This window comes from Hyperolius riggenbachi, chromosome 5 (genome assembly GCF_040937935.1).
Source record: "Hyperolius riggenbachi isolate aHypRig1 chromosome 5, aHypRig1.pri, whole genome shotgun sequence".
In the NCBI taxonomy this organism is placed as follows: Eukaryota; Metazoa; Chordata; class Amphibia; order Anura; family Hyperoliidae; genus Hyperolius; species Hyperolius riggenbachi.
The window spans coordinates 430,177,804-430,205,642 of record NC_090650.1 but is presented as its reverse complement, the minus strand read 5'-3'; the positions used below and the strand labels follow the sequence as shown (position 1 = coordinate 430,205,642).

Genomic DNA, 27,839 nt, shown 5'->3' with positions numbered 1-27,839 from the left:
GATTTGGGCGCATGAGACAAGTGGACAAAAAGGGCGCCCCATTCACTTCCATTATAAATATCGTTTAATGGGCGCTGAACGGGGAAAATAAGGCGCCGGAGATTTTTAAGGATTTATAACTATGTTTGTGATGATTTAAGTTTACAAAATGAGCCCGTGACGAATAACGTTTATGAAGATAATAAATCACTATTTCTAAAACATTTCTAACACATTATTATCCACCCAAAAAAACAATTTACATTTTTTTTCTTTACATTTTTTATTTATTAATGTCTGTAAAACATTATTATCCATAGGGGGTTTTAGGTTTAGGCACCAACAGGGGGGTCTTAGGTTTAGGCACCAACTGGGGGGTCTTAGGTTTAGGCACCAACAGGGGGGTCTTAGGTTTAGGCACCAACAGGGGGGTCTTAGGTTTAGGCACCAACAGGGGGGTCTTAGGTTTAGGCACCAACAGGGGGGTCTTAGGTTTAGGCACCAACTGGGGGGTCTTAGGTTTAGGCACCAACAGGGGGGTCTTAGGTTTAGGCACCAACAGGGGGGTCTTAGGTTTAGGCACCAACAGGGGGGTCTTAGGTTTAGGCACCAACAGGGGGGTCTTAGGTTTAGGCACCAACAGGGGGGTCTTAGGTTTAGGCACCAACTGGGGGGTCTTAGGTTTAGGCACCAACAGGGGGGTCTTAGGTTTAGGCACCAACTGGGGGGTCTTAGGTTTAGGCACCAACAGGGGGGTCTTAGGTTTAGGCACCAACAGGGGGGTCTTAGGTTTAGGCACCAACAGGGGGTCTTAGGTTTAGGCACCAACAGGGGGGTCTTAGGTTTAGGCACCAACAGGGGGGTCTTAGGTTTAGGCACCAACAGGGGGGTCTTAGGTTTAGGCACCAACAGGGGGGTCTTAGGTTTAGGCACCAACAGGGGGGTCTTAGGTTTAGGCACCAACAGGGGGGACTTAGGTTTAGGCACCAACAGGGGGGTCTTAGGTTTAGGCACCAACAGGGGGTGTAGGGGTTAGGGATAGGTACAGGGAGGGTTTTTAATAAACGAAAATATAAGTTTCACTTTACAAACAGGGAAGATTAACGTTTTAAGAATTGCCGATCTCATACACATTATTTAGTGATTTATAAATTCATAAAACACTATTTATAAACGAAATTCTACACAATAATTTCTATAAACGATATTTCCATTTATCGTTTATACCACACGCCCTTTTTTCCCGACGCCCTTTTCGTACGTACGCCAGTCACCAAGGCTTCCCCCACCCGTAACAAACATGGACACAGTTCAACAGCTCGGCAGCCAATAAAGCAAATCTTTTTCGGTCATTTGTCACAGGAAAACTCCCATCTGGTCAAAGGAAAGTGTTATTCATTTTGATAAGAAATTTAGCAGCTGGCAGCAAATATTGGCTTATGTGTACAAAGTCTTAAAGTATATGACGTGTTTTTGATTTTCTGTATCCTCAGGGTGCTCCTGGGAAGGCTGGGGAAAAGGGACCTAAAGGAGACCGGGTAAGTTATATATACTAGAAGATCTTTATTGGTGGGTCTATTTAACATTTTAGCAGCCAATTTATTTTGGGGCTTGCAAGTGCTCCAGGCCAATGTATTTTAGCACTTTTATTTATGTATTTATTTGTTACATTTCCTTGCTTCTAATTAGTACTGCTGTAATGTGTATTTATGGCTATTTGTCACTGCGGGACAGTGTGAGACAGTAACAGAGGACTTCTGCTTTCAGTTTCTATATTTTCTGCAAGTAGAGAGAGAACAAAGAATACAACGTTTTCACAGCACAAGTTCTGTCGACTGAGGTCAAAAGCAGTAAACTTATCTCAAATGAGATAACACTGACACACACTTTTCTTTTGGGCTTGTTTTTGTTCTTCATCTATACAAAGTCTCTCTTGGGGCTCGATTCAGTAAGCAGTGCTAACTGTTAGCACGCTTCTGAAAAGGCCATTATCATGCCTTATATCAGTTTGGGCGTGTTAAAATCAGATCGCGCGCAAAGATCCGCGCGAAGTGCCCATTCACATCTATGCGACATTCCGCGCGCACCGCGTTGTGCGCGCGCAAAGTTTTGCGCACGGGTCTTTGCGCATGATATGATTGTAGAAACAGTGCTAACCTGCTTAGCACCCTGGTTAACACGCCTAAAGTCTTTAGGCGTGCTAAGTAGGTTAGCACCGTTTACTGAATCAAGCCCTTTGTCTTCATGCACCGTAGATGCTAAGGGCCTGATTCACAAAGCGGTGCTAACAGTTAGCACCCTGGTGAAAACCCCTTTATCACGCCTAAACTCAGTTTAGGCATGATAAGAAGAAACTCGCGCGAATTTTCCGCGCGCACTTTGCGCGCGCAGACGCGCAGGCGCGCGCGCAGCACCCGGTGCTTCGCGCGAAGCTCCCATTAAGCCCTATGGGACTTTGCACGCGCGCTTACGCGCGTACGTGCGTCAGCGCGGTAGCTTCGCGCGAGTTAGAGCACAAAGCGGTGATAACTTTGCTAGTGCAAAGGTTATCACGCCTAAAGTCTTTTAGGCGTGATAACTGGGTTATCACCGCTTTGTGAATCGAGCCCTAAAGGTTGAAGAACTTTATTTTTTTAGGAAATTCATTTTTGAACTTTTTTTTTGTGTTTGCTATTTTACAGGGGGATCCAGGAAACAAGGGTGATAAAGGCATGGAAGGAGAGAAAGGTGCACCAGGAGAACCGGGAAAACCAGGACACAAAGGTCACACCGGGCTCATGGGTCCAATTGGCCCACCTGGGGAACAAGGAACGTTGGGCCCTCCAGGCCTGCCAGGGTCACCCGGACTGACTGGCCCAAGGGTAATTACAGCATATCATTCATTAAGAGTGGCAACCAAAAGTTGGCAGGGGTTTTATTAAAAGTGTGTAATCATCCCCAGAACTTTGAGAATCCTATTAGTATAAATTGGAAAAGGGGTGCAGGGAGGGGGTACCCTATTGTTACTGGGAAGGGGGGTGGGGGGGTTAAAATTATACTAAAAGAAAACCTGTAAAAAATACTTAGGGAAGCCTCTGGATCCTACAGAAGCTTCCCACATCCTCCTCCAGACCACTGCTTCTTTCCGGAACCCTCTGAAAGGTCATGGCCACGCCCCCGTCCATGAGTGATGACTTACTCCTGAACAGTAGAATGGAGCAGCTGTGCGATCCTGTGCCTGCGCTCCATCAGCAAGCCCTTGTTGGGGGATGGGCGGGGCTTGGGGTGGTCCCAGCCCTGAACAGCTAGGGGGAGGGAGAAAGTCTCTGCATTATCTAGAGGCTTCCTTCTTAAAGTGTACCTCAAGCAACATGTGACATGAGATACAATGTGTATGTACAGTGCAAAACATATTCATAACCAGGTTGATTTACACACACTGCTATTTATTGCTTTATTGCAACTATATGACCGTGTCGGTCTTCTATCTCTGAAGCATTCCTACCGGTTTCGACTATCCGCCATCGTCAGGGGACATCGATCCCCTGACAACGGTGGATAGCCGAAACCGGTGGGGAACTGGAGATTGGGCATTTGTCTACCAGACCTTTGATGTTCCATGTGTGTATTTCATATATATATATGATATGTGCTATTTATTCTAAGGGTCCCTGTTGTAAGGGCCCTCAAAGTAAGTCACAGTATACCGTTTTTAGTAATCCCGAAATAAATTGATTCCTGTTTTATGGTTTAAGTGAACTGTGGCTGAGGGCTAGTGCACACCAAGAGCGCTTCTGAGCGCTTTTTAAAACGCTTGCGCTTCAAAAAGCGATTGGCTAATGTATTTGAATGGGTTGGATCACACCAGAGCGATGTGATTTTTTTCTCAAATGCAAACGCGGGTCCTTCAGCATTTCTGCTGATTTCTGAGGCGATTCAGCCTCAATGTTAAGTACAGGAAAGTGGAAAATCGCTCTGAAAAGCGCTAGATCAGATCGACTTTCCAAGCGGTTTTGTTACAGAATCTGTTCAATTACAGCTCTACTGTAACAAAATATAAAAAAGCGACACCAAAACGCTCCAAAAATCGCTAGGCATGATTAGAAAATCGCTAGGCACATGCCTAGAATCGCCTTCAAAAATCACCTCAAAAAGCGCTGAGCGTTGCTTTTTCGCTAGCTCTTTTTGGTGTGCACTGGTCTTTGTTGTGTTTGGGTGATTGTCACCTGTGTACTGGGTTTTATATCACTGTGGTGACACTATCTTTTTTGCAACCCAGAATTGGTAATAACAGTGACAGAATTAATATAAATAAATGTGTAACAAAACGCAAAAGGAAGAGAGAGAGCCCTGCCCTTGCCAGCTTACAATCTAAAGCAATGGGGCGGGACCAGAGGTGGGGTAGTACATAATATTCATAAAGGCAGTGTGTTTTAGGTTATTTAGTGGAAGTGCAACTTGGCCAGTCGTCAAAGGGGGAATGGTCTTTGGTAGGGACGGTCGGAATTGCCGATTTCTGATTCCGCGGAAATTCTGCATTCCACCAATTCAGATTTCCGCTACCGCTGTATTCCAATGGTATTTAGCAGTATTCCGACGGTATTCCGAATTCTTATTCCGACGGTATTCCGCTTCCCGCAATCTTCTAACTGGCTTAAATTTACAGACTATTGGTACAGTGGATTTCCGCTACCGCTTACCGCAATACAAATCCTCATCCTCTGATTGGCTGAGTCATCCCGAGTCTTCTAATTGGCTTAACATTACCGATTATGGGTATAGCAGAAATTTTTTAGCGATTTCCTACGAATTCCACATTCCGCACGCTAATTTCCGCATTCTGCATTGCGTTGCAGAAATGTGATTTCCTTAGGTAGAATGAATGCTTGATGGAAAAAATGAGTTTTGAGGGCACGTTTAAAGATATCGAAGGTTGGGGAGTGATGGATGTGTTGTGGCAGAGCATTCCAGAAGAGGGGTGAAGCACGTAAGAAATCTTGTATACGTGAATGTGAGGAGGTGATACTAGAGGAGGACAGAAGATGGTCCTGTGCAGATCTGAGTTTGCGGTTGGGTTGGTATCTGGAAACTAGTGAAGAGATGTACAGGGGAGAGAGATTGTGGAGCGCTTTTTAGGCTAGGGTTAAAGGGTACCAGAGATGTACCCTAGCTGAAAAAAAAAAGTTATACATACCTGGGGCTTCCTCCAGCCCCATACGCGCTGATCGATCCCACGCCGCCGTCCACCGCTGCCCGCAACTACGAGAATGGGCTCTCGTCGCTGACGTCATCGAAGCCAGCCTACGCAGAAGAAGTGCGCCCTCTACGTATCTCTCCATACACTGCTGCAGAGATACGCAAAGAGCGCACCTCTGCTACGCTTAGACTGGCTCCGACTGACGAAACATCGCGGAGCCGGTTCTCGTAGCTGCGGGCAGAGGAGGATGGCAGCGTGGGATCGATCAGCGCGTATGGGGCTGGAGGAAGCCCCAGGTATGTATAACTTCTTTATTATTTCAGCTCTGGTTCCCTTTAAGAGTTTGAACTGGATCAACTACACAAGAAAAGTCAGAAGAACCCAAAACAATCTGTGGGTCAGAGTAGTAATGCCCAATGATCTGCATGAGATGGAGATGCCCAGCATTTCTGCCGTAATTCTCTTGTTCCCGTCCTTTTTACGCCCCTGTAGTTCCTGGCATTTCTGGATAGCGGTGCTCAGAGTTGCAGATAACTTTTAGCTGTTGGTCGCCGCGCTCTGCTGACATTTGGCGCACTTTCCAGCTACAAATGTCAGGCATTAAAATCACAGCCATAAAAGTTGTAGCTTCCAAATTTTATGACTTCTCGAGACAGTTTTACAACTGCAAGAATGGAAGCCAAAGTCATTTTCTGTAATATTCTTCCGGTCTGTAATTGTTTTACTATTCGATGATGATAAAATACGCTGTGAACATACTGTAACCTTTCATTTCCTTGGATATCAGCCTTTAACTCTTTTAATCAAAGGTTTAAAGTTCAGATTTAAAGTGTTGGTGTTCTTAGGAACTTTACTGTACATAATTTAATAAATAAAATACTTTGTTTTTAATATTTATTTACAAACTATTTAATCAGTGTTTGCATTTGTCACTGCAGGTATGTCTACCAATTCTGTATGTTCCAGTGTCTGCATTTTGTGTATACTATTGTCAGTATTATTATGTACCCCATGTTTGTTTCTTACTTTGTACAGTGCCATGGAATAGGTTGGTGCTTCATAAACCAATAATAATCATAATCATTGGGTAGGAGGTAATGGTGTCTCTAAATATGTGTCATCAGTTGGGCAAGGGGCTGTCGGTGCATGTGTGTCAGTGGGTATATGCGTATTACTGGTGGATATCAGTGTGTGTCAGTGGATTATTTAGTATTTATATAGCTCTATGGGGTTGATTAACTATAAAAAATAGTGTACCTTATCGGGGTTAACATGCCTTATCAGAGTTATCGTGCCTTATCAGAGTAGCATAGCGAGCGCTACGAACATATGCCTGCTAATTGGCAATGACGAGAGCTCCACTCGTCCTACCCTGAGCCCCTGCGGGTCTAATCACTTTAAAGGACATTATCTCCGCACTTTGATTGGCCCAATAGGTTGCCTGTCAGTAAATAGTGACGGACGCAAAACCTGAATAAATGCACCTTTATTTCCAAATAAAATATTGGCGCCATGTATTGAGATAGGGACATAATTTAAATGGCGTAATAACCGGGACAAATGAGCAAATAAAATACTTGGGTTTAATTATGGTAGCTTATATTATTTTAAATCTATACAGGCCGAAAACTGAGAAATAATGAATTGTTCCCATTTTTATTTCATAATTTTCCCGTTAAAATGCATTTAGAATAAAATAATTCTTAGTATAATGTACTACCCAAAGAAAGCCTAATTGATGACTGAAAAAACAAGATATAGATCATTTCGTTGTGACTGATAGGCAGTGATAAAGTTATTGGCGAATGAATGGGAGGTGAAAGTTGCTTGAATGCATAAGGTGAAACAACACTGAAGGCTGAATTGGTTAATTCAGCAAAATGACCAGCCAGAAATAAGCTTCCATTGAAACTGGTTATACCCCCAAATTCAAATTCATTCAGACAGTCCTGTAAATGGAGTTGTATTTATGCAACTTTAATATTTTTATATACAGTATTTCATACCTGTGTTTTTTCAGGGAGATCCACCTTCAGTAGAGACCTTAAGGAGGCTCATTCAAGAAGAGCTGGGAAAGCAACTTGATGGTAAGTTTGGCGTCAACACCATCTGACCTTAGACCATGATTTATGTGGTCCAACAAGGGGAACAGTTGCCAAACTTTAGGCACCTTCTTCAGAGGAACACATGGCAGTACAGGGCTGCCACTTCTTCAGGGGAACACATGGCAGTACAGGGCTGCCACTTCTTCAGGGGAGCACAGGGCAGTACAGGGCTGCCACTTCTTCAGAGGAGCACAGGGCAGTACAGGGCTGACACTTCTTCAGGGAAGCACATGGCAGTACAGGGATGTCACTTCTTCAGGGAAGCACATGGCAGTACAGGGCTGCCACTTCTTCAGGGGAACACATGGCAGTACAGGGCTGCCACTTCTTCAGGGGAACATATGGCAGTACAGGGCTGCCACTTCTTCAGGGGAGCACAGGGCAGTACAGGGCTGCCACTTCTTCAGAGGAGTACAGGGCTGACACTTCTTCAGAGGAGCACAGGGCAGTACAGGGCTGACACTTCTTCAGGGAAGCACATGGCAGTACAGGGCTGACACTTCTTCAGAGGAGCACAGGGCAGTACAGGGCTGCCACTTCTTCAGGGGAGCACATGGCAGTACAGGGCTGACACTTCTTCAGGGAAGCACATGGCAGTACAGGGCTGACACTTCTTCAGGGAAGCACATGGCAGTACAGGGTTAACACTTCTTCAGGGAAGCACATGGCAGTACAGGGTTAACACTTCTTCAGGGGAGCACAGGGAAGTATAGGTCCGACAACTCTACAGAGGAGCACATGGCAGTACAGGCATGCAGCTTTTTTCAGGGTAGCACAGGTAAGTATAGGGTGGACACCTCTTCAGAGGAATACACAACAGTATAGGGATGACATTTCTTCAGGGGAGCACAGCGAAGTACAGAGCTGCCACTTCTTCAGGAAGACACAGGACAGTACAGGGCTTACACTACTTCAGGACTACACAGAGCAGTAAAGGACTAAAGGTGCGTACACACATGTGACTATAGTCGTTTGAAACGATCGTTCCCCAAACGTTGCAAACAACGATCGTTTAAAAAAAAAGCAACCAACGACCATTAAGTCTAACGACGGACGAGCTAGATCGTTAAAAACGAACGATCTAGCTTGGCGGATTTTTTCCAACGACAATCGTTTCCAAAAGTAGTACATCGTTGGAAATGGTCGTTCGTACTAGGCTTGACATGCGCATTTCGCTATTTCTCCATGGAACTTCTCATTTTTATGCGCAAGCGCAATAGTTGCTTTACGTGATGTAAGGTTCGTTCTAACGATCAGATCGTTACACACATTTAAAAACTAACTTTACTTAGGTCGTTCTTTCATCAATTAAAAGTTTGTTCGTCGTTCACAACGAACGATCGTTGTCGCATGTGTGTGCGTAGCATAACAGTCAAGTGAAGCTTCTTTGTGTCTCCAAAGAACTGGGAACAATGGAACACCTTTTTTGGGAGGTGTGTGGAGGTGAACAATTGTTCAATCATGATGACAGATGGTGATCTTATTATAGGGGTAGAGCGCCACCCAGTGGACGGAGGGGGAATTGCAGCGCTGGATCCAGGGGAGGTGAGTAAGTGCAGGGCTACTGCAGATCTATCTGGTGGGGAGATTTTTTTCCTTCTTTTAGGGTCAAAGAGCTTCTGAAAAAATGGCAAAATTGCACTGCTTTTAGTCCCTAAAATCTGGAAGTAATCATACTGCTGGGGAGGTTAAAGAGAACCCGAGGTGGGTTTGAAGAATGTTATCTGCATACAGAGGCTGGATTTGCCTATACAGCCCAGCCTCTGTTGCTATCCCAAACCCCCCCTTAGGTCGCCCTGCACTCTGCAATCCCTCATAAATCACAGCCACCCTGCTGACAAACAGCTTGTCAGAGCTGGCTGTGTTTATCTCTATAGTGTCAGTCTGCTGCTCTCCCCGCCTCCTTCAGAACTCCGGTCCCCGCCTGCGTCCCTTCCCTCCCCGCTGATTGGAGGGAAGGGACGGGGGCAGGGACCGGAGCTATGCAGAAGGTGGGGGAGCAGCCGAGACTGACACTACAGATGTAAACACAGCCTCACAGCACGGCTTTGATCTGTGCAGTGGCGTACCTAGGGCATTTGGCACCCGGTGCTGGGTATTAAAAGACACCCCCCCTTAAAAAATGGGCGTGGCCACAACCTGCGGCGTGCTTCGCGGCAAAAAATGGGCGTGGTCATGACCGAATGAGGGCGGAGCTAACTGTAATTTAAAGTATTAGCTAGTATAGTTGCCCCAGTATAGCTAGTAGTTTCCCCCAGTATAGTTGCCCCCAGTGAAGCTAGTATAGTTGCCCCCAGTGAAACTAGTTGCCCCCAGTATAGCTAGTATAGTTGCCCCCAGTATAGCTGGTTTAGTTGCCCCAGTATAGCTGGTTTAGTTGCCCCAGTATAGCTAGTTTAGTTGCCCCCAGTATAGCTAGTATAGTTGCCCCCAGTATAGCTGCCCCCAGTATAGCTAGTATACCTGCCCCCAGTATAGCTAGTTTAGTTGCCCCCCAGTATAGCTAGTTTAGTTGCCCCCAGTATAGCTAGTTTAGTTGCCCCCAGTATAGCTGCCCCCAGTATAGCTGGTATAGTTGCCCCCAGTATAGCTAGTTTAGTTGCCCCCAGTATAGTTGCCCCCAGTATAGCTGGTATAGTTGCCCCCAGTATAGCTGCCCCCAGTATAGCTAGTACAGTTCCCCCCCCCCAGTAAAGATGCCCAGGAGGGGGAGAAGCAGCGCTAGAAGAAGGGGCAGTGGGGGCAGCGGTGGGGAGGGGGGAAATATCCCCCCCCTCCCTCACCTGGGACCCCTCCTTCTGCTTCTCTCTCCCCCTCCAGAATAGCTGCGACAAGTGCGGGGCGGCCGGAGGCGTATAGACAATTACTCACCTAATCTCCGCGTTCCCAGCGTCATGACGTTACAGGTCTCCGCCTCCAATGCCGCCCACTGTGCTTCCACTAATCAGGAAGCACGGTGGGCGGCATTGAAGACAGAGACCTGTGACGTCATGACGCTGCGCTCCACGCTTGGAACGCGGAAATCAGGTGAGTAATTGTTCATACGCCTCCGGCCGCCCCGCACTTGTAGCCGCTATTCTGAAGGTGGAGAGAGGCAGAAGGAGGGGTCCCAGGTGAGGGAGGGGGGGATATTTCCCCCCTCCCCACCGCTGCCCCCACTGCCCCTCCTTCTAGCCCTGCTTCTCCCTCCTGCTGTGCTGCTGTGGGGGGTCGTGGTGACACCCCCCTGGGTGTCTGACACCCGGTGCGCCCCGCCCCCCTGCGCACTATGGTAGGGACGCCAGTGTCTGATTGCAGAGTGCAGGGGGACATTAGGGGGGTTTTGAATAGCAACAGAGGCTGGGCTGTATAGGCAGATCCAGCTTCTGTATGCAGATAACATTCTTTAAACACACCTCGGGTTCTCTTTAAAGCAGAACTGAAGATAATCTTAAAATAAAGAGTTTTACTTACCTGGGGCTTCTGAAAGCCCCTTGTAGTCGTCCTGTCTCATGGCCCACGGCACTCTTCAACGATCCTCCATTCCCCACCACCAGCTTCGTTACTAGACTTGTAAGTCGAGGGGCTTCCGAGCATATCCTGTTTACACGTTCCCATCTACTGCGGACTGGATTGCGAAGAAGCAGTGGCCCAATGGCGAAACCGAAAGTAGCTGTAAGTCAAGAACGGAGGATCATGGAGGCCTGGTGCGGGACAGCCAGGCCTCCATGATCCTGTTTTCCTACAGACCTGCCAGCTCCGTGCTGCTCCATCATGCGTGTGTATGAGGTTCAGTGTTCTCCCCAGAAATTTTTTCCAGTCGGGTGGCATGAAAAGGTAGCCGGGTGGGGCGAGATGAGAGAATGCAGGTCCAGTGTTTCTGTGAGCAACTCTGCTTACAGCATAGCAGGAGGTTAGCCGATGACAGCCGGGTGCTCACCTAAACTAGCCGGGTGGAGCACCCGGCTAAAAGAGCCTGGGGAGAACACTGAGGTTCAAAAGGTAGAAGATTGACAAGCAGTGATTAGAGACTGATATTCTCTGACATATAACGGTTTCTGCTGAAAGATTGAGGTGACACAAAGCCATTAGGCTGAACATGCAAGGAATTCTCTCTGTTCTGGGTATAGTGCTTACAACACCAGTGAGATCCCAGCTCCCATGCAGGAAAGAAATAAAAAAAAAAAAATCAGCTATGGTCTATTGTGGCGGCTAGCATGTCTTTTACTTCAAGATAATTGAGGGTAAAATGGACACACCAGTGGGCCAACACTTCTGTGAACCAGGACACAGCATGCAAGATCTCAGAGTACTTATTCTTAAGGGTAACTTCAAAAATGAACAAGCAAGAAAGATTTCTGAGTACAAATTTATGAAAATGTTCAATACATTAACAGAAGGGTTAAATTGTGGAACGGGATTCATGACTCCTTATGTAACATGATTGATTTGGCTTCATGATCTTCAGAAACCTGCTGGATTTCATGTTTGGTTGCACTAACTCACTGGCTCCAGCCTGCTGATCACCTGACACCTAATGGATAAACAGTAACCAGCACAACTGCCGTCTATGTGTGTACTATTTACCTGCATCAGTGTTTTACTACAGCTAACATCTGAAAATATGCCTGAAGAAGGGGACTAGATCCCAGAAAGCTTGCATTATTTAACTTTATCAGTTAGCCATTAAAAGGTATTACTTTTACAAGACTTTATTTTTGGCTAACACGGTACAGAAACATTTTTACTACTACTTCAAGATGCAGAAATTGATGCATTTTTTGAAGTGATGATTGTGTCCCTGATTAATGATTGTGTCCCTGGCCATGATAAACATGTTGTTCATAGGCAACAAAGAGCAATTTTTTTTTTCATTTCTTTTGCAGCCAAATTGTCCTACCTCATGTCCCAGATGCAACCGGCCCATATCAAATCAGCTCAAGGCCGACCCGGACCCCCAGGACCTACTGGAAAAGATGGATTGGATGGTAGACCTGGTCCACAAGGAGAACCAGGGATGCCAGGACAAATGGGGCCTGAGGGGCCTGCAGGGCCTATGGGCCCAAAAGGTTAGTAGCCCTTAATAAAATCGCTTTTCCTGTTTAGTAAATATTCAGGCCAATTTCAGCACCAAGGAAGTAAAAGTGCTACAAATCAGGTAGGGCAAGTACCGTAATCGAGAACTTTTGGACAGTTTATTTTATATACTTTTTTTGCTTGCAGGTGGCTGATAAGCTAATATATTCAAATGTTTAAAAACATCTCCTGTATGTTTTAAGTATTTGCTCTGTAGAACGACCAAGAGAGACTGAGAGTCAGACTATATGTGATGTGATGTTTTTGTCATAGGTGAAAGGGGAGCAAAGGGGGAAAGAGGAGAGCTTGGCGTTGGACTGCGTGGGGAAATGGGTTCTCCAGGAATTCCAGGTACATCATATCTTCCTGTTTTGTGCTAGATAATATAAGAGTTTCTTACACAGGCATGGAATAGGCATTGTAATAGTGGTGGTGTGGACGTTCTCCTCTCTGATCACTGCTCCTTTAATTCATTAAATCACTCATTCTCCTATGTCTCTCTCTCCTAACTTTTGGAATGTATGCTGTCCACCTATACTCCCCAAATCATAGTTATCTATCCACCTGGTCCTGCTTCCCTTTTCTTAGATCTTTCTCTGAATGACTTCTCCAGTTCTTGTCTACTAAAAACCGTTCAAGCCTCTAACACTAATTATCTCGCTGCCAACAAACTTCTCTTATTCAGTTCCTCGTATGGACTCTTTCTACGGTCCTCTGCAAAAACTAACAATGATGGCCTCACACTTGACCAATTTAGATGACTAAATCAGTTAGCTAGTACCTTTATATGAACATATGAGCCTGATCTTTCAGGAAACCTCACGTGTTGTGGCATTGTACGACCTTATATACTCACATATAAGCCGACCGGTGTATAAGCCAAGGTACCCACGTTTCCCTCAGAAACCAGGAAAAGTGATTGACTTGTGTATAAGCACCATCCCCAGTATAGCCCCCGCCACAGTGGCCAGATGTACCCTGAATAAAGTCAGCCCCCCTCCCCATAGTCAGATGTGCCACAAGGATGATACAGCTGTGTCTCAAGACGCCACTAGATGTCATCACACGAGAAGAACCTCTGATCATTACATCGCTGAGACATTGCTTGCCTGCTGCACTACACAGGCCAGGGGACACAGGTAGTCTTGGACACCATGTTGCAGGGGATGCGGACACAGCAGGGAGCCAGCTGGCAAGCGATCACTAATGCAAGATCCTTATGCTCCTCTGTCAGTAACAAAACCTGCTCCACTGACTCACATATAAGCCGAGGGGGAACGTTTTAGCTTATTTTTTGTCCTGAAAAATGTATTATTATTATTATTTTAGTATTTATATAGCACCAACATCTTCTGCAGCGCTGTACAGATTATATCGTCTTGTCACTAACTGTCCCTCAGAGGAGCTCACAATCTAATTCCCTACCATAAAAATTAGGCTTATACATGAGTATATAAGGTAATTGCATCCCACTGATATTTTGGCATACATTTTAAAGCACAGTGTGCTAATTTGGGCACCTTCATAATAGAAAAATGGTTGTTACGGTGCATTTATTAGCTGTGGTGGAATATCGGTAACACTCTACAACCTAGTTGATATAGTGAAATATCAGCAATATTTGCCAATATTTCACTATGACCTTACCTCTCCCAACTATCACACAAAACCTTCTCCTGGTAGGCAACTAATAACTCTCACTCCCCGGCAACTAATAATCCCCCCAGGCAACTAATTTCCCTCCCTCTCCCTCCCCAACAACCTTACCTCCCCGGGCAACTAATAACCCTCCCTCCCCAGGCAACTAATAACCTGTCCCCGGGCAACTAATAACCCTCCCTCTCCCTCCCCAACAACCTTACATCCCCGGGCAACTAATAACCCTCCCTCCCCAGGCAACTAATAACCTGTCCCCGGGCAACTAATAACCCTCCCTTCCCAGGCAACTAATAACCTGTCCCCAGGCAACTAATAACCCCCCAGGCAACTAATAACCCTTCCTCCCCAACCACCCTCCCCCCGGGCAACTTATAACCTTCCCTCGGGCAACTAAACCCCCCAGCAACTAACCCTCCCTCTCCCACAGTCTTTCTCCCCAGGTAACTAATAACCCTCCCTCCCCGGGCAACTAATAACCCTCCCTTCCCAATAACTCCCCCGGGCAACTAATAATTCTCCCTCCCTGGCAACTAATAATTATCCCTCCCCAACAACCCTCCCTCCCGGGCAACTAATAACCCTCCCTCCCTGGGCAACTAATAACCCTCCCTCCCCGGGCAACTAATAACCCCCCCAGGCAACTAATAACCCTCCCTTTCCCTCCCCAACCACCCTCCTCTCCCGGGTAACTAATACCCTCCCCAGGCAACTAATAACCCCCCTGGGCAACTAATAACCTTCCCCCAGGCAACTAATAACCCCCCCAGGCAACTAACCCTCCCTCTCCCTCCCCAACAATCCTTCTCCCCCAGGCAACTAACAACCCTCCCTCCCCAGGCAACTAATAACCCTCCCCAACAATCCTTCTTCTCCAGGCAACTCATAACCCTCCTTCCCCGGGCAACTAATAACACCCCCCCCCCAGGCAACTAATAACCCTCCCCAACAATCCTTCCGACCCAGGCAACTGATAACCCTCCCCGGGCAACTAATAACCCCCCCCCCCCCCGGGCAAGTAATAACCCCCCACCTAACCTTAAACATCCCCACTGTAACAAAAAATGGTTGGCTGCTAAATAGCACGCGCCCATTTTTGGTCATGCTGCTATTAGCTGCTACTGTTATTTTGACCTTTTCAGAATATGTGAATCACAAAAAGCCCTTGGGAAGTGCTGAATTCTGGATTTTTTTGTAAAGCTAAATTCTAACCATATCTTTTCAGGTATTCCTGGAGAACCTGGCTATGCCAAAGATGGAATCCCCGGCAATCCAGGTCACCAAGGTGAACCAGGGGTACCAGGAATCGCTGGACCTCAAGGTCCTCCTGGACCTAGTGGACAATGCGACCCATCACAATGTGCCTACTTTGCTAGCCTGGGCTCAAGACCAGGTAACGTGAAAGGACGATGAGGCCAGCTGAGCTCCAACAGGACTTGAGACTGAAACTTGAATTTACTGCTATGTAAAAAAAAAAAAATCTTCCAAAATGAAGGGTCCCGACAAGCACCACCAACGGCAAGGAAGTTCCGCCAGAAGGAACATTGATTCAGTTTCAAGGTTTATTTTGTTTTACTTTATTAGTTGAAACCAAAAGGAACAGCAATTCAGTTTCAAGTTTTATTTTGTTTTTATTCTATTGGTTGAAACCAACAGTTACTGCCGGTCGGTCAAGGCTTTCTTTGTGTTTTTACATTACGTGTGTCACATATTTTATAGTTTTGAAAGGAAGAAGTTTGAATGTGCAATTTTTATTTAGAGACATTTCCGAGCAAATGCTTCAGCACAACTTCGCCTCTGTAGAAGGATCCAATTTTTCTTCAGGGCCCAGAGTTCTACAACTTTTTATGTGATGGTCCACAAGTATCACTATGTTGATTCTTCAGTCTACATTCTTTCATCGCCTGTTCATGTTTTTTTTGAGAAAGCACGACATTGGCCAACAGTTAAATATAAGACTTAACCACTTAACTCAGAGAAAAAGAAGTAAAAAGGCCCTCATATAGGAAAATGATCTAAGCCACACATGCAACAGGCACAAAGGTACCTCTTCACCTCTGGAGCACAATGCTGATCGATTGTGGGTCTGCAACTCAAGTTACAAAACTTACATTTCTAGAAAAGCAAAAGTTGGTCCAGACCTCACTTTCCAAAAAATAACTTTATTGTAGACAATTTGAACCACTTAGTTCATCAGATTTGTAAAGCGGTGACACCTGCTTTACTATATGGCATAGGAGGAGTGATTATGCTTTTCAGGACTCTGTTTGATATTGTTCCACTGCTTTCTGCCTTTTGTATAAATTATTATAGGTTTTGACAATCATCATGCCAGTGACACCCAACTTTAGGAAGTTGTGTTGGATGTCACATGATCCTGGTCAAGACATGACACTTTTATTAAATTATACAACCTGAGGAGTTTTGTTAGATGTCACCTATTGCTGGTCAAGGCTTGAAGCTTCTATTAAATGATACCACCTGAGGAGGTTATGTTAGATGTCACCTGATGCTAGTCAAGGCATAACGCTTCTATTAAATGATACCACCTGAGAAGGTTGTGTTAGATGTCACCTGATGCTGGTCAAGGCATGAAGCGTCTATTAAATGATACCACCTGAGGAGGTTGTGTTAGATGTCACCTGATGCTGGTCAAGGCATAAAGCTTCTATTAAATGATACCACCTGAGGAGGTTGTGTTAGATGTCACCTGATGCTGGTCAAGGCATAAAGCTTCTATTAAATGATACAACCTGAGGAGGTTGTGTTAGATGTCACCTGATGCTGGTCAAGGCATAAAGCTTCCATTAAATGATACTACCTGAGGAGGTTTGTTAAATGTCACATGATGCTGGTCAAGGCAAGAAGCTTCTATTAAATGATACCACCTGAGAAGGTTGTGTTAGATGTCATCTGATGCTGGTCAAGGCATGGAGTTTCTATTAAATGATACAACCTGAGCAGACTTGTTAGATGTCACCTGATTCTGGTCAAGGCATGAAGCGTCTATTAAATGATACAACCTGAGCAGACTTGTTAGATGTCACCTGATTCTGGTCAAGGCATGAAGCGTCTATTAAATGATACAACCTGAGCAGACTTGTTAGATGTCACCTGATTCTGGTCAAGGCATGGAGCTTCTATTAAATGATACAACCTGAGCAGACTTGTTAGATGTCACCTGATTCTGGTCAAGGCATGAAGCGTCTATTAAATGATACAACCTGAGCAGACTTGTTAGATGTCACCTGATTCTGGTCAAGGCATGGAGCTTCTATTAAATGATACAACCTGAGCAGACTTGTTAGATGTCACCTGATTCTGGTCAAGGCATGAAGCGTCTATTAAATGATACAACCTGAGCAGACTTGTTAGATGTCACCTGATTCTGGTCAAGGCATGGAGCTTCTATTAAATGATACAACCTGAGCAGACTTGTTAGATGTCACCTGATTCTGGTCAAGGCATGAAGCTTTTAATAAATACCACCACCTGAAGAGGTTGTGTTAGATGTCACCTGATGCTGGTCAAGTCACAAAGCTTCTATTAAATGATGCAATCTGATCAGGTTTTGATAGACATTACAAAATGTTGGACAATGCCTAAAACTTCCATAGAATAATGAAGTTTTGAAGTATTCATTACTAGGTCTTAGCAATCAATAACATAAAAGGGTCTTCATTATGGAATACTTGAGATGCAGGGGAGCCAATAGTATTTAGCGCTCTATGGCATGTAAAAATATATCCAGAAAAGGGGTGGCCCTGAAGCAACTCAGATAGTCTTTCTTGTGTGGTGAACAATAGCCTCTTTCTGTCAGGATACTGGAGGTCTTCAACAGCTGACCATAAAAACTATGCCAAATCCGTTGGGGGTTGGACCTACCAATGCCAAATCCTGCGGGGGTTGTGTGCACCAATGCCAAATCCTGAGGGAGCTGGTCCCACCTCATCCCACCAGATGAGGTGGGAGAGCTCAGTGAGAGGGAATTTAATTACCAGAAAATGAGTATAAGATAAAGTTAATGCAGATCAAAAATTTTACAGACATCAGAAGATTTATACATTGCGGATAGATCAGTAATTGGGACTACTGTTATAACCGTCATAGACACGACAATTAACTTTTATATAGTACCTTTTTTTCTGGCAGACTCAAAGTGCTTCAGCTTCAGCCACTATGGCACACTCAGTAGGCAATAGCAGTGTTAGGGAGTCTTGCCCAAGGACTCTTTTTAGAATAGGTGCTGACTTACTGAACAGGCAGAGCCAAGATTTGAATCCAGGTCCCCTGTGTCAGAGGAAGAGCCCTCGACCAGTACACTATCCAGCCACAGACAGGATTACTCCTCCCACTGGGGAAATGTCCTCCTGGGGCAGTCCTCCTGTGGTTCTGGGGAAGTAAGTTCAGGGAACTGTCCTAGACATTGGCACTGACAGCAATATGACCTAGCGGTGGTTTTTATCCTTTCCAAATCTAACAATAGTATGTTTTGCCTTAATGAGGAATGTTGGGCGAAATGTGAAAAGGGACATATTAGCTTCAATTCTCTTAGACACGTCCGGTAAAAATGTCATGTTTGGTATTTTACCTCATGTGGTATTCCAGACTATTTTTTCCCAATTCACTAAGATTTTCACACATGTGATAATAGTTTGGTAATGTACCCCCCCCCCCCCCCCCAAAAAAAAAAAAAAAAACCTGCACACCAATTCACTACAATTTTTACCGTATGCAGTGTTTCATTTGGTATTTTAATTTGTTGGATTATTGCAGTGCATGGAAAACGGATGAAAGATGTGAAACAGGTAGCAATTTTTTTAACCACTCTGCGACTGCCTAATGCCTATTGGTAGCCACAGGGTGGCTCAGTTGTCCCTCCAGGATGCCATATGGTGTCATCTCGTGAGGAGCGAGATTAGACGGGAGCTTGCGCTCGCACGAACGTGAACTTGCGTCATTGTAAACAGATGGCCGTATCGATCAGCCTGCCAGGGGTTGATCTGCGCTGGCAGGCTGTGTTGTTTACTTATAAATAAAAAAAAAAATATAGCACTGATATGTAACACAGCGCTGCACAGAGTACTGCCTTGTCACTTAACTGTCCCTCAGAGGGACTTACAATCTAATCCCTATCATAGCCAAATGTCTATGTATGTATGTATTATGTAGTGTATGTTTTGTAGTGTAGAGCCAATTTAGAGGGGGGGGGGGGATTAAAAAATGCAAAACTTAGTTGTTGTTTTTTTTATTAATTAAAAAAAAAAAAACACCTAAAAGTAAAAGCAGCAATCAGATACTACCAAAATAAAGCTCTATCGAATGGTTAAATTATACTGACAAGTAAAGAGCAAGTCCAAGGTGCGTATAATCAACCTTAAATGTATATAATCTCGAAACCAACAGTATATTTTTAAATCTATTTTATTACTACCTTAAAATGTTGTGAAATTAGGGAAATATGCTTTTATTATTAACTTTCTTATTTTCCTGAATAGTTTAGTTTTCACCTTGGCTATCATACATAAAGCATTCCCGCATGCGGTAATGCTGAAAACAGCTGAATTTACCGAGCACTTAGCAAAGTGTCCATTCATAAAAGCTGCTTCCGCATGAAAAGCTGACATTCCCGAGCAGAGCGATAAATTACCACCTTGTGCGGTGATTATCTCAACACATGTCAGTAAATGTCAATTCATAAAAATTAGAGCAGGCGGAATCAGTACGGAGAATACCGCTCCTTTGGAAGAGGAGATAAGCCAGCGGATAACAGCTAAGTTAATGAAGACAGACCTCCCAGGTAGCGGCAGTGAGAGCGGAACAAAAACAGGCTTTCCAGAATACCCTCAGGCTGTGTTTTTTAACCCCTTGGGTACCTGTTCTCAGATAAATTTCACATCAGAAAGCCTGCATGTGTAACATTTCTTGAAGTTCTTCTAAGCTGTGGCAATTAAATAGATTGCTTAGAAAGACTAATAGATTCAGTGCAGATTCAGGGCAAACAGAGGCAGTTTTAAAAAAATGTACATCTAAAGGGAAGCTGGGGCTGCCTCTTTTATAGTAAAGCTGTCTCTGCAGGAGAAAATGTATCAACTCGGCAGCTTCTCATGTTACGTAAACATACCGCCAGCCCACCGCCAGCCTAGTTCGGGAAATCACCGCAGTGCTATCGCAACTGTAAACATTTTTATGAATGAGCACCTAAAAGTCTAAAATACCGAATGCTGTATTTTCCTGCCTGGATTTTGTTTACCGAACACACGTTTATGAATGATAGCCCTTGTCTCTTTTCTGTTTCCTCCCTTCTATAACCTTCTGAATGGCTGTTTTTTAGTTACTGACAGCTCCAGGCTGGCGATAAATAACCAAACATCTCAAGTGGTTTACCACATATTGTAATCTTTGTGAATTTACATTTATTGAGGTATTTACCTCAGTAGGTGGAATTTTTTTTTAATTTTCCATGCAGTAACAGCCTTAGTGAATTGCCATGGAGACCCCAGGTGAAAATATACTGTTGAGACAAACAATGGTATTTATCCTCCTACTCCTAAAAATAACCCTTTAGATATCCCATAGTTTTATTTTATATTTAAAGAGACACTGAAGCGAAAAAAAAATATGATATAATGAATTGGTTGTGTACTATGAATAATTACTAGAAGATTAGCAGCAAAGAAAATATTCTCATATTTTTATTTTCAGGTATATAGTGTTTTTTTTCTAACATTGCATTATTCTCTAATATGTGCAAATTACACAACACTCAGCATTCAAAATGATTCTTTCAGAGCAGTCTGTGAACTAATGACCTCTCCTCTGGCAGAGAAAAAGTAAATAGTTCAATAACAGTTGAGATAATAAAAGTCAGAAAACAGCCCTCTCCACGACTTTGAAAGTCGTAGAGCTTAATGGCTTTTTTGCATAGAGATAACAACTGGAGTTTCTTAACTCTTCCTGTACTGGAAACAATTAGACTGATGTATCTGATCTTAATGTTTTATTTCTTAGCTGTACTACACATACAAATCATAATATCATCATTTTTTTTCACTTCAGTGTCTATTTAAGCATTTACAAAGTAGATTGAATGTATTCTTGCCTCTGCTCAATGGCAGTCTATTAAGTGCCCCATAATTAAAATACATGACCTATCTCCCCCTGCTCTCAGAAGTTGTATTCTTTTATGGCTGTAATTTGCTTTTCGGTGAGGTTAACTGTATTCCTAACAAGGTACTGACAAGACAGAAGCTGTCACTTCCATGCCTGAAAATTAACTCTTTCAGGCAGCAAAATAAAAAGAGAATCAGACAGGTTGTTAATATGTTTTGCACTGTACATACATGTGTTTATCTCACCACGTCACATGTTGCCTACGGGACATTTTAACATTAAAGTTTAGTTTTCTGGAAATAACGTTATTTGCAGGTCAACTATGTTCTTTGAAGGTAGATTAGCAAATATTATAGTAGATCCTTATTTGTTTATTTTCAACAGATACTGTATATATAGATCATTCCCACGTTTAAAAATAGGAGATTTTGCCTTTAATATTATCCCAGGGAAGCAACGAGAAACAGTGCAATTCTGGCATTGCTTCAGACGTACAAATATTGCCCCTTGGGGCATATAGTAAGCATAAGGCCACTGCAGGGAATGTAATATTCCACATAACAGTCTGCTTGTAAACTCAACTGACTCTTGGCTCTGCTTATTGTTACGAGGCAGTTGATTGAGATGGAAATCCTGGCGTGGGATGTCCTGCCGGTAGGCCCGGCCCTAGACCATTTGCCGCCTGAGGCAAACTTTAAAGAAATCGCCGCTGCGCCCCCCCCCCCCCCGTGGGTGTGGGGGGGGGGGGCGCCCGAGCTGGAGGGGATAGCGGGCAGGAAGGGGGTATTGGGCCTAGCGGCGGGGAGGGGGGTCGGACCCCCCCCTCCCTCGCCTGGGTCCCCCGTCCTCCGCTCCCCTCCAGCTTGTTATGCGCGCTGGCTGGCTGGCTGCAGCTGTAAGAGGCAACGGGCGGGGATCACTCACCTCTTCCTCGTTCAGCCTGCGCTCCACTGACGTCACTTCCTGCTATGCCGCAGGAAGTGACGTCAGTGGAGCGCACGCTGGAACGAGGAAGAGGTGAGTGATCCCCGCCCATTGCCTCTTACAGCTGCAGCCAGCCAGCCAGCGCGCATAACAAGCTGGAGGGGAGCGGAGGACGGGGGACCCAGGCGAGGGAGGGGGGGGTCCGACCCCCCTCCCCGCCGCTAGGCCCAATACCCCCTTCCTGCCCGCTATCCCCTCCAGCTCGGGCGGCACTCCACACCCACGGACGGGCGGGTGCCGCCCCCTCAGAAGCGCCGCCTGAGGCAAACATTTCACCCCGCCTCATGGGCGGGCCGGCCCTGCCTGCCGGCAAACTCGTTGTTATGGCTACAATGGAAGAGTCATTTGAGTTTGACAGATAGAAATCATGTTTGTCTGCTCAATGAATTGAAAAGGTCATTTCAAATAACAATAAATTCATAAAGTTCCTTATTCATATCATTTTTAACAAAATTGGGGGTTTATCCTTAAAGGAAACATGAGGTGAAAATAAACTGACGAGATAAACAATTGTATCTATCCTTCTTCTCCTAAAAATGACTTTTTTTTTTTAGATATCCCACATTTTTGTTTTCTTTTTAAATCTACTTTGTTACTGTTTCATTGTCTCTGCTCAATGACACATTCATTGAAGTATGCCAGAGCTCAAATCTACGAACTATTGACCCTTTTTTTATCTCTTTCCTGCTCTAAGAAGCTGTTTACTGCCAGGAAAGTGTTAAGCTATAGTCCGAGCCGGTCCCGGCCTGGGCAGAAACTGTCACTCGCATACCTGATTTTTAACTCTTTCAGGCAGAGAGAGAGAGAAAAAAAAAAAGGAACACAGCCTAGTTATTTGCATGCTTGGCACTGTACATACACATGTCTATCTCATCATGCCACATGTCACCTCGGGTATCCTTTAAAGGAAACTTTGCACATTAACAATACAACTATTCAAGTTGTTTTTTGGATCTTTTAATAGGCCATTATCATATTTTTTTTGTCCTTTAAGAATGAAGAGGGTGCTAGTTATTGCAGGATTCTGGTTTTCATGTTATTATTTATTCTAAACATGAGCCTTGGGTTTTTTACAACTAGAGATGATGAATGAGATACTCGTAAAGACTTGCACGCAAATTTATTGCAAATAATTTGCAGCTTGGAATTGTGCCAGTATAAATTGTCAAGAAATGTATCTGATTGGCCTGGTTTGCTTTAAATTAGGAGATGAATAAGAAAAGCAGTTTGGATGGCACTAAATGCCTGATTGGTCAGCAGCTGAGAGGATCCAGGCGTGTGGTTGTGCCTTCCTGTCTATCAGACATTCAAAGCACATCCGGGCACCAGACCCATTTCAATCAAGGAAATAACCTATATATTACATCTGTAGTGAAACAGATATAGACAAGCAAAGTGCAGGCAACCTGACAGGCGTTTCGTGGGCCACCCCTGCTTCGTCTGAGGCCACAGGTAAAAGTGCAGCCAACCTAACAGCCGTTTTCTGGTCCACGCCTGCTTCATCAGAGGTCACAGGTACAACTGCATGCAACCTTACAGCCGTTTCTTGGTTCTCCTCTGCCTCGTCAGAGGCCAAAAGTAAAAGTGCAGGCAACCTTACAGCCGTTTCTTGGTTCTCCTCTGCCTCGTCAGAGGTCACAAGTAAAAGTGCAGGCAACCTGACCGCCGTTTTGTGGGTCTCTCCTGCTTCATCAGATGCCATAGGTAAAAGTGCAGGCAACCTGACAGCCGTTTCGTGGGTCTCTCCTGATTCTTCAGAGCCCACAGGTAAAGCCAGGGGAGACCTGCTGGTGCTACTTTTTCACATTAAATTTGCATGCAAGCTGTAGTTACCTGTGTTTCCCTGAAAATAAGACAGTGTCTTATATTTATTTTTGCTCCAAAATATGTGCTAGGGCTATTTTCAGGGGATGTCTTATATTCTATCAGGAAGTGTCTCTCAGCAGAGCATTTCCTGTTCCTTTGTACAGTGCTGTTCCTGTGCTGTGCGTCCGCCTCCTGCCTTCCCCACTGTGCCACCTCTTCCTCCGCTGGATCTAAAGGTATGCTACTGTCCTGATCAGGCACCTGCACTGTCATCCCAGCACACAGCTGATAACCTTGCTGTGCACTGAGATGACAGGACCGTTGCCCGATCTAGTGGCGCCAGAGCTTATTTTTGGGGTGGGGCTTATATTTTGAACATGCTCAAAATTCCAGCTAGGACTTATTTTCAGGTTAGGGCTTATTTTCAGGGCAAAATGTTCTTAGCATCTCCCTGACCAGCTATATTTCCCATCTCTGTTTAGATGGTGTATATTTTAATCACAGTCAGAGATGAGGTCAGAAAGCTGCTTCCTCCAATTCCTGAGAAACTGGACAGCTGCTAAGCTGCAGACAAATAACTTTTATTGCACAGTAAAAAAAATCCACATCCTGGTAATCAGTAACTTTTAATAGTTTTAGGGCGTGTGTACACAATACATGTAAACACATTACAGAGTACCAAGCTTAAGCCTAGCACGGTCAGTTATTTGCAGCGAGCATGCCAAAATTGTTAAGGTGATAATAAAAATTATTTTATACCTAAGCCAGGTTTAAAGTAAAAACTGGCTTATGTATAAAATAAGTTTTATCACCACCACAGGAGCATAGAAAAAAAATGCTGAGCACAAAATCATAAAATCCCCCCGTTAATGTTATGCTATATATGTCCCCTAGCATCTTGGAGGTGCATATAACATCTAATTTATGCAAGAAAACACCGGCCTACAGTATTTAATGTGATGCTGACCAGATATATACACAGCCATAAAAAAGCCACCCCTTAAAAACAAAATATACTGGAAGCTGGAAGCTAGCCTTTTCTGGAAGAAAGTAGATGTTTTATTCACTGATATACTCATGCAATTTAGGGTGGAAATCTATGATTTTCTCAGTAGGTTTTTTTTTTCCATATTTTTTTTTTTTTAATGCTCCTTTGGTGATTTTGCACTAGTTGTTTTTTTTTTTTCTTATCCTTCCTTGGTGATGATAAAAGTTATTATACACATGCAGCAATTTTTACTTGCATATTTTGTAGTTCTTTATGTCCTGTTTACATGACCTGGTATAAAGACGTTGGCTTTGTACCACAGTTGTGTTGTTTTCATGATGCAATTATAATGAATTTGGAACACGTAAGGGCCCGTTTCCACTATCGCGAATTCGCATGCGCATCCCGCATACAAATTTGCATGGGCAATACAAGTGGATGGGACTGTTTCCACTTGTCAGGATTTCTGAGCGTTTTTCTGTGCAGAAAAAATCTGCACGGCAGAGCCATCAGAATTCGCATACCGTTATGCGATTTGCATACAATGTATTTAATAAGAAATTCGCATGCGGATTTGGTATGCAAAGTTTCATGCGAATTCGCATACGATTTCACATTGAAACAATGGAAAAGCACACAGGCACTGACATGGTTAAATTCACATACATAGTCATCCATGCAAAATCGAATGCAAATTCGCATGAAAATTCGCATACAACCGCATGCGAAATTCGCATCCGCATGCAATTTTTTTCTGCGGCGATTCCCACCGCACAAGTGGAAACGGGCCCTAACCCCCAAAAGAGAGAAAAAAAATAATCCAATAAGAAATTGCTTATTTAGCCTACTTATCCTGTTATGTTTAGTGTCCACTGTCAGATTTAGGAGAAATATGAGATGAAAAAAGGAAAATATTATTTCTGCTGGTTTCCATCTTTACTGTTTCTCTGTGATGCTCCCCTTTATTTTCACCACACTGTTTATTTTTCCTCCCTTCTGCCATAGCTTACTGTCACTTCCACAGCAAACATCACTTAAAGAGACTCTGTAACAAATTTTTCAGCCTTAGTTCTTCTATCCTATAAGTTCCTTTGCCTGTTCTAATCTGCTCTGGCTTACTGCAGTCTTTCCTAACTGCACTGTCTCTGTAATAAATCAATGTATCTTTCCTCTGTCCTGTTTGTCGGGCTAAAGCTTGATTGTGTGGAATGTGCAGGGCTGCTTGTGATTGGTAGAAGCGATACACACCCTCTGCAGACCCCCTGCATACTCTGAATGACTCATACACTATGCTTAGCTGAGCCTATTAGAAGCGGGTTAGTTTGTTTGTAAACACTGCCTAAAACTGTTAATTACAAGCCAGGATTGCAGCAGGGAGTGGCAGAAACAGCACAGAGGGGCACAGGAGAAAATAATGAATAGAATGGTATGCTTTTTATTGTAAGAATATTAGAGTACAGATTCTCTTTAAGCCCCATACACACGCTCAACAGCGGTCTTTTATGTCAAAGTCTTGACAATTGTGACGCATAAAAGACCGCTGTTGAGCGTGTGTATGCGGTTTTAGACAACAGGCTTGTATCACTTTTTAAACTCCTCAAAGGGAGGGAGAGGGGATCTAACAACCTTCTTGCCATATTATCCTTATCTTATCTGAAATAGGAAGCTTTCTGTTATTTGCATGCTGAGATAAGCTTGATACTGTTGCTACAAAAAAAAAAAGCACTGCACAGTTAGGCAAAAATACTCAAACCAGGTAAATGGAAATAAATGGGGGCATATAGAGACCTATTTTAGAAAAAGAAAGGGAGTTAACATATATTTTTGGGGCACTGACTAGTTTTTGGCAATGTACACTGCAGTTAATTGAAGACCTTTAATGAATAACTGTACAAGAGTCATTAAAGGTATCACCTAAACAACGTTTGTTGTTATGTTTTTGGATTCTTTCCATGACTAACACCAGACCACACACAACTGCAGTTATTTGGAAACCTGGTGTATTTCTGCCCACTCCCAATCTTTCTTCCTCTGCAGAGTTGGTGGATAGTCCCGTCTTTCTACTTCTCTAACCTCCCGGACAATCTGGTGCACCTTCTTGTACACCACAGAGACCATTCCATCTGAAGCAGGAAGAAACAGTGATTGAAAAATTAGGAACTCGTACACTTTAGGGAAGTTTGTTCCTCGGGAGCCCGATCATGCTTATTCAATACGGAGCCATCCATCTTCAGGAGCAATCGGACTTCCGAAGCCTCCTGGGGTGGGAGATTTGAAGGGAGGAGACAGAGTTGAAACGCAGGGATCGTGAGAGGAACGGAAAGGCTCATTAGGACCCAGAGCCTTCCCTATGCTTAGGGTTTTTTTTTTATTTTTTTATTTTTAGTTCAGATTCTCTTTAAAGAGACACTGAAGCGAAAAAAAAATTATGATGATATGAATTGGTTGTGCAGAAGGGGTAATTACTAGAACATTGGTAGCAAAAAAAAAATATTCTCATATTTTTATTTTGTTATACAGCTTTTTTTATAACATTGCATCATTCTCTAATATTTGCAGTTTACACATTAATCAGCATTCTAAATGTTTTTTCAGAACAGGCGGTGAACTTTTGACCTGTCCTGAACTGCTCTCTGCAAAAGAAGAACACAATACAGCTGAGATAACCTAAACAGAAGTCAGAGCTCTCTGTGACTTTTCGCAGAGCTCAATGGCTATTTGCATAGATAACAACTGGCGTTGTAGACTTTCTTAACTCTTCCTGTACTGGAAACAAATATTAGACTTATGTCTCTGCGCCTAATGCTTTATTTCTTAGCTGTACTACACAACCAATTCATTATATCATAATTTTTTTTCCGCTTCAGTGTCTCTAAGTAATTTGGGTGTCGGACATTGGGGATGGCAGGCAGCACAGATATCGGTGAATTTTGCAGCGAAATAATTGGTTAGGGTTACACATCAGTAAAGGGACAGT

At 44.0% G+C, this 27,839-nt stretch overlaps 1 protein-coding gene across 2 annotated transcripts in view; it reads left to right on the top strand.

The window, feature by feature from the left end:
* COL22A1 (collagen type XXII alpha 1 chain) overlaps positions 1-16,998 on the top strand; it is a 483,118-nt gene extending 466,120 nt beyond the window's left edge. For both annotated transcript variants that reach the window (XM_068238069.1, XM_068238068.1), the window contains exons 60-65: positions 1,473-1,517; positions 2,661-2,840; positions 7,176-7,242; positions 12,126-12,308; positions 12,589-12,666; positions 15,197-16,998. In XM_068238069.1, coding sequence (XP_068094170.1) covers positions 1,473-1,517; positions 2,661-2,840; positions 7,176-7,242; positions 12,126-12,308; positions 12,589-12,666; positions 15,197-15,384 — 741 coding nt within the window. In that variant the 3' untranslated portion in view covers positions 15,385-16,998. The remainder of the gene's footprint in view (positions 1-1,472; positions 1,518-2,660; positions 2,841-7,175; positions 7,243-12,125; positions 12,309-12,588; positions 12,667-15,196) is intronic.
* Positions 16,999-27,839: the final 10,841 nt, after the last annotated feature.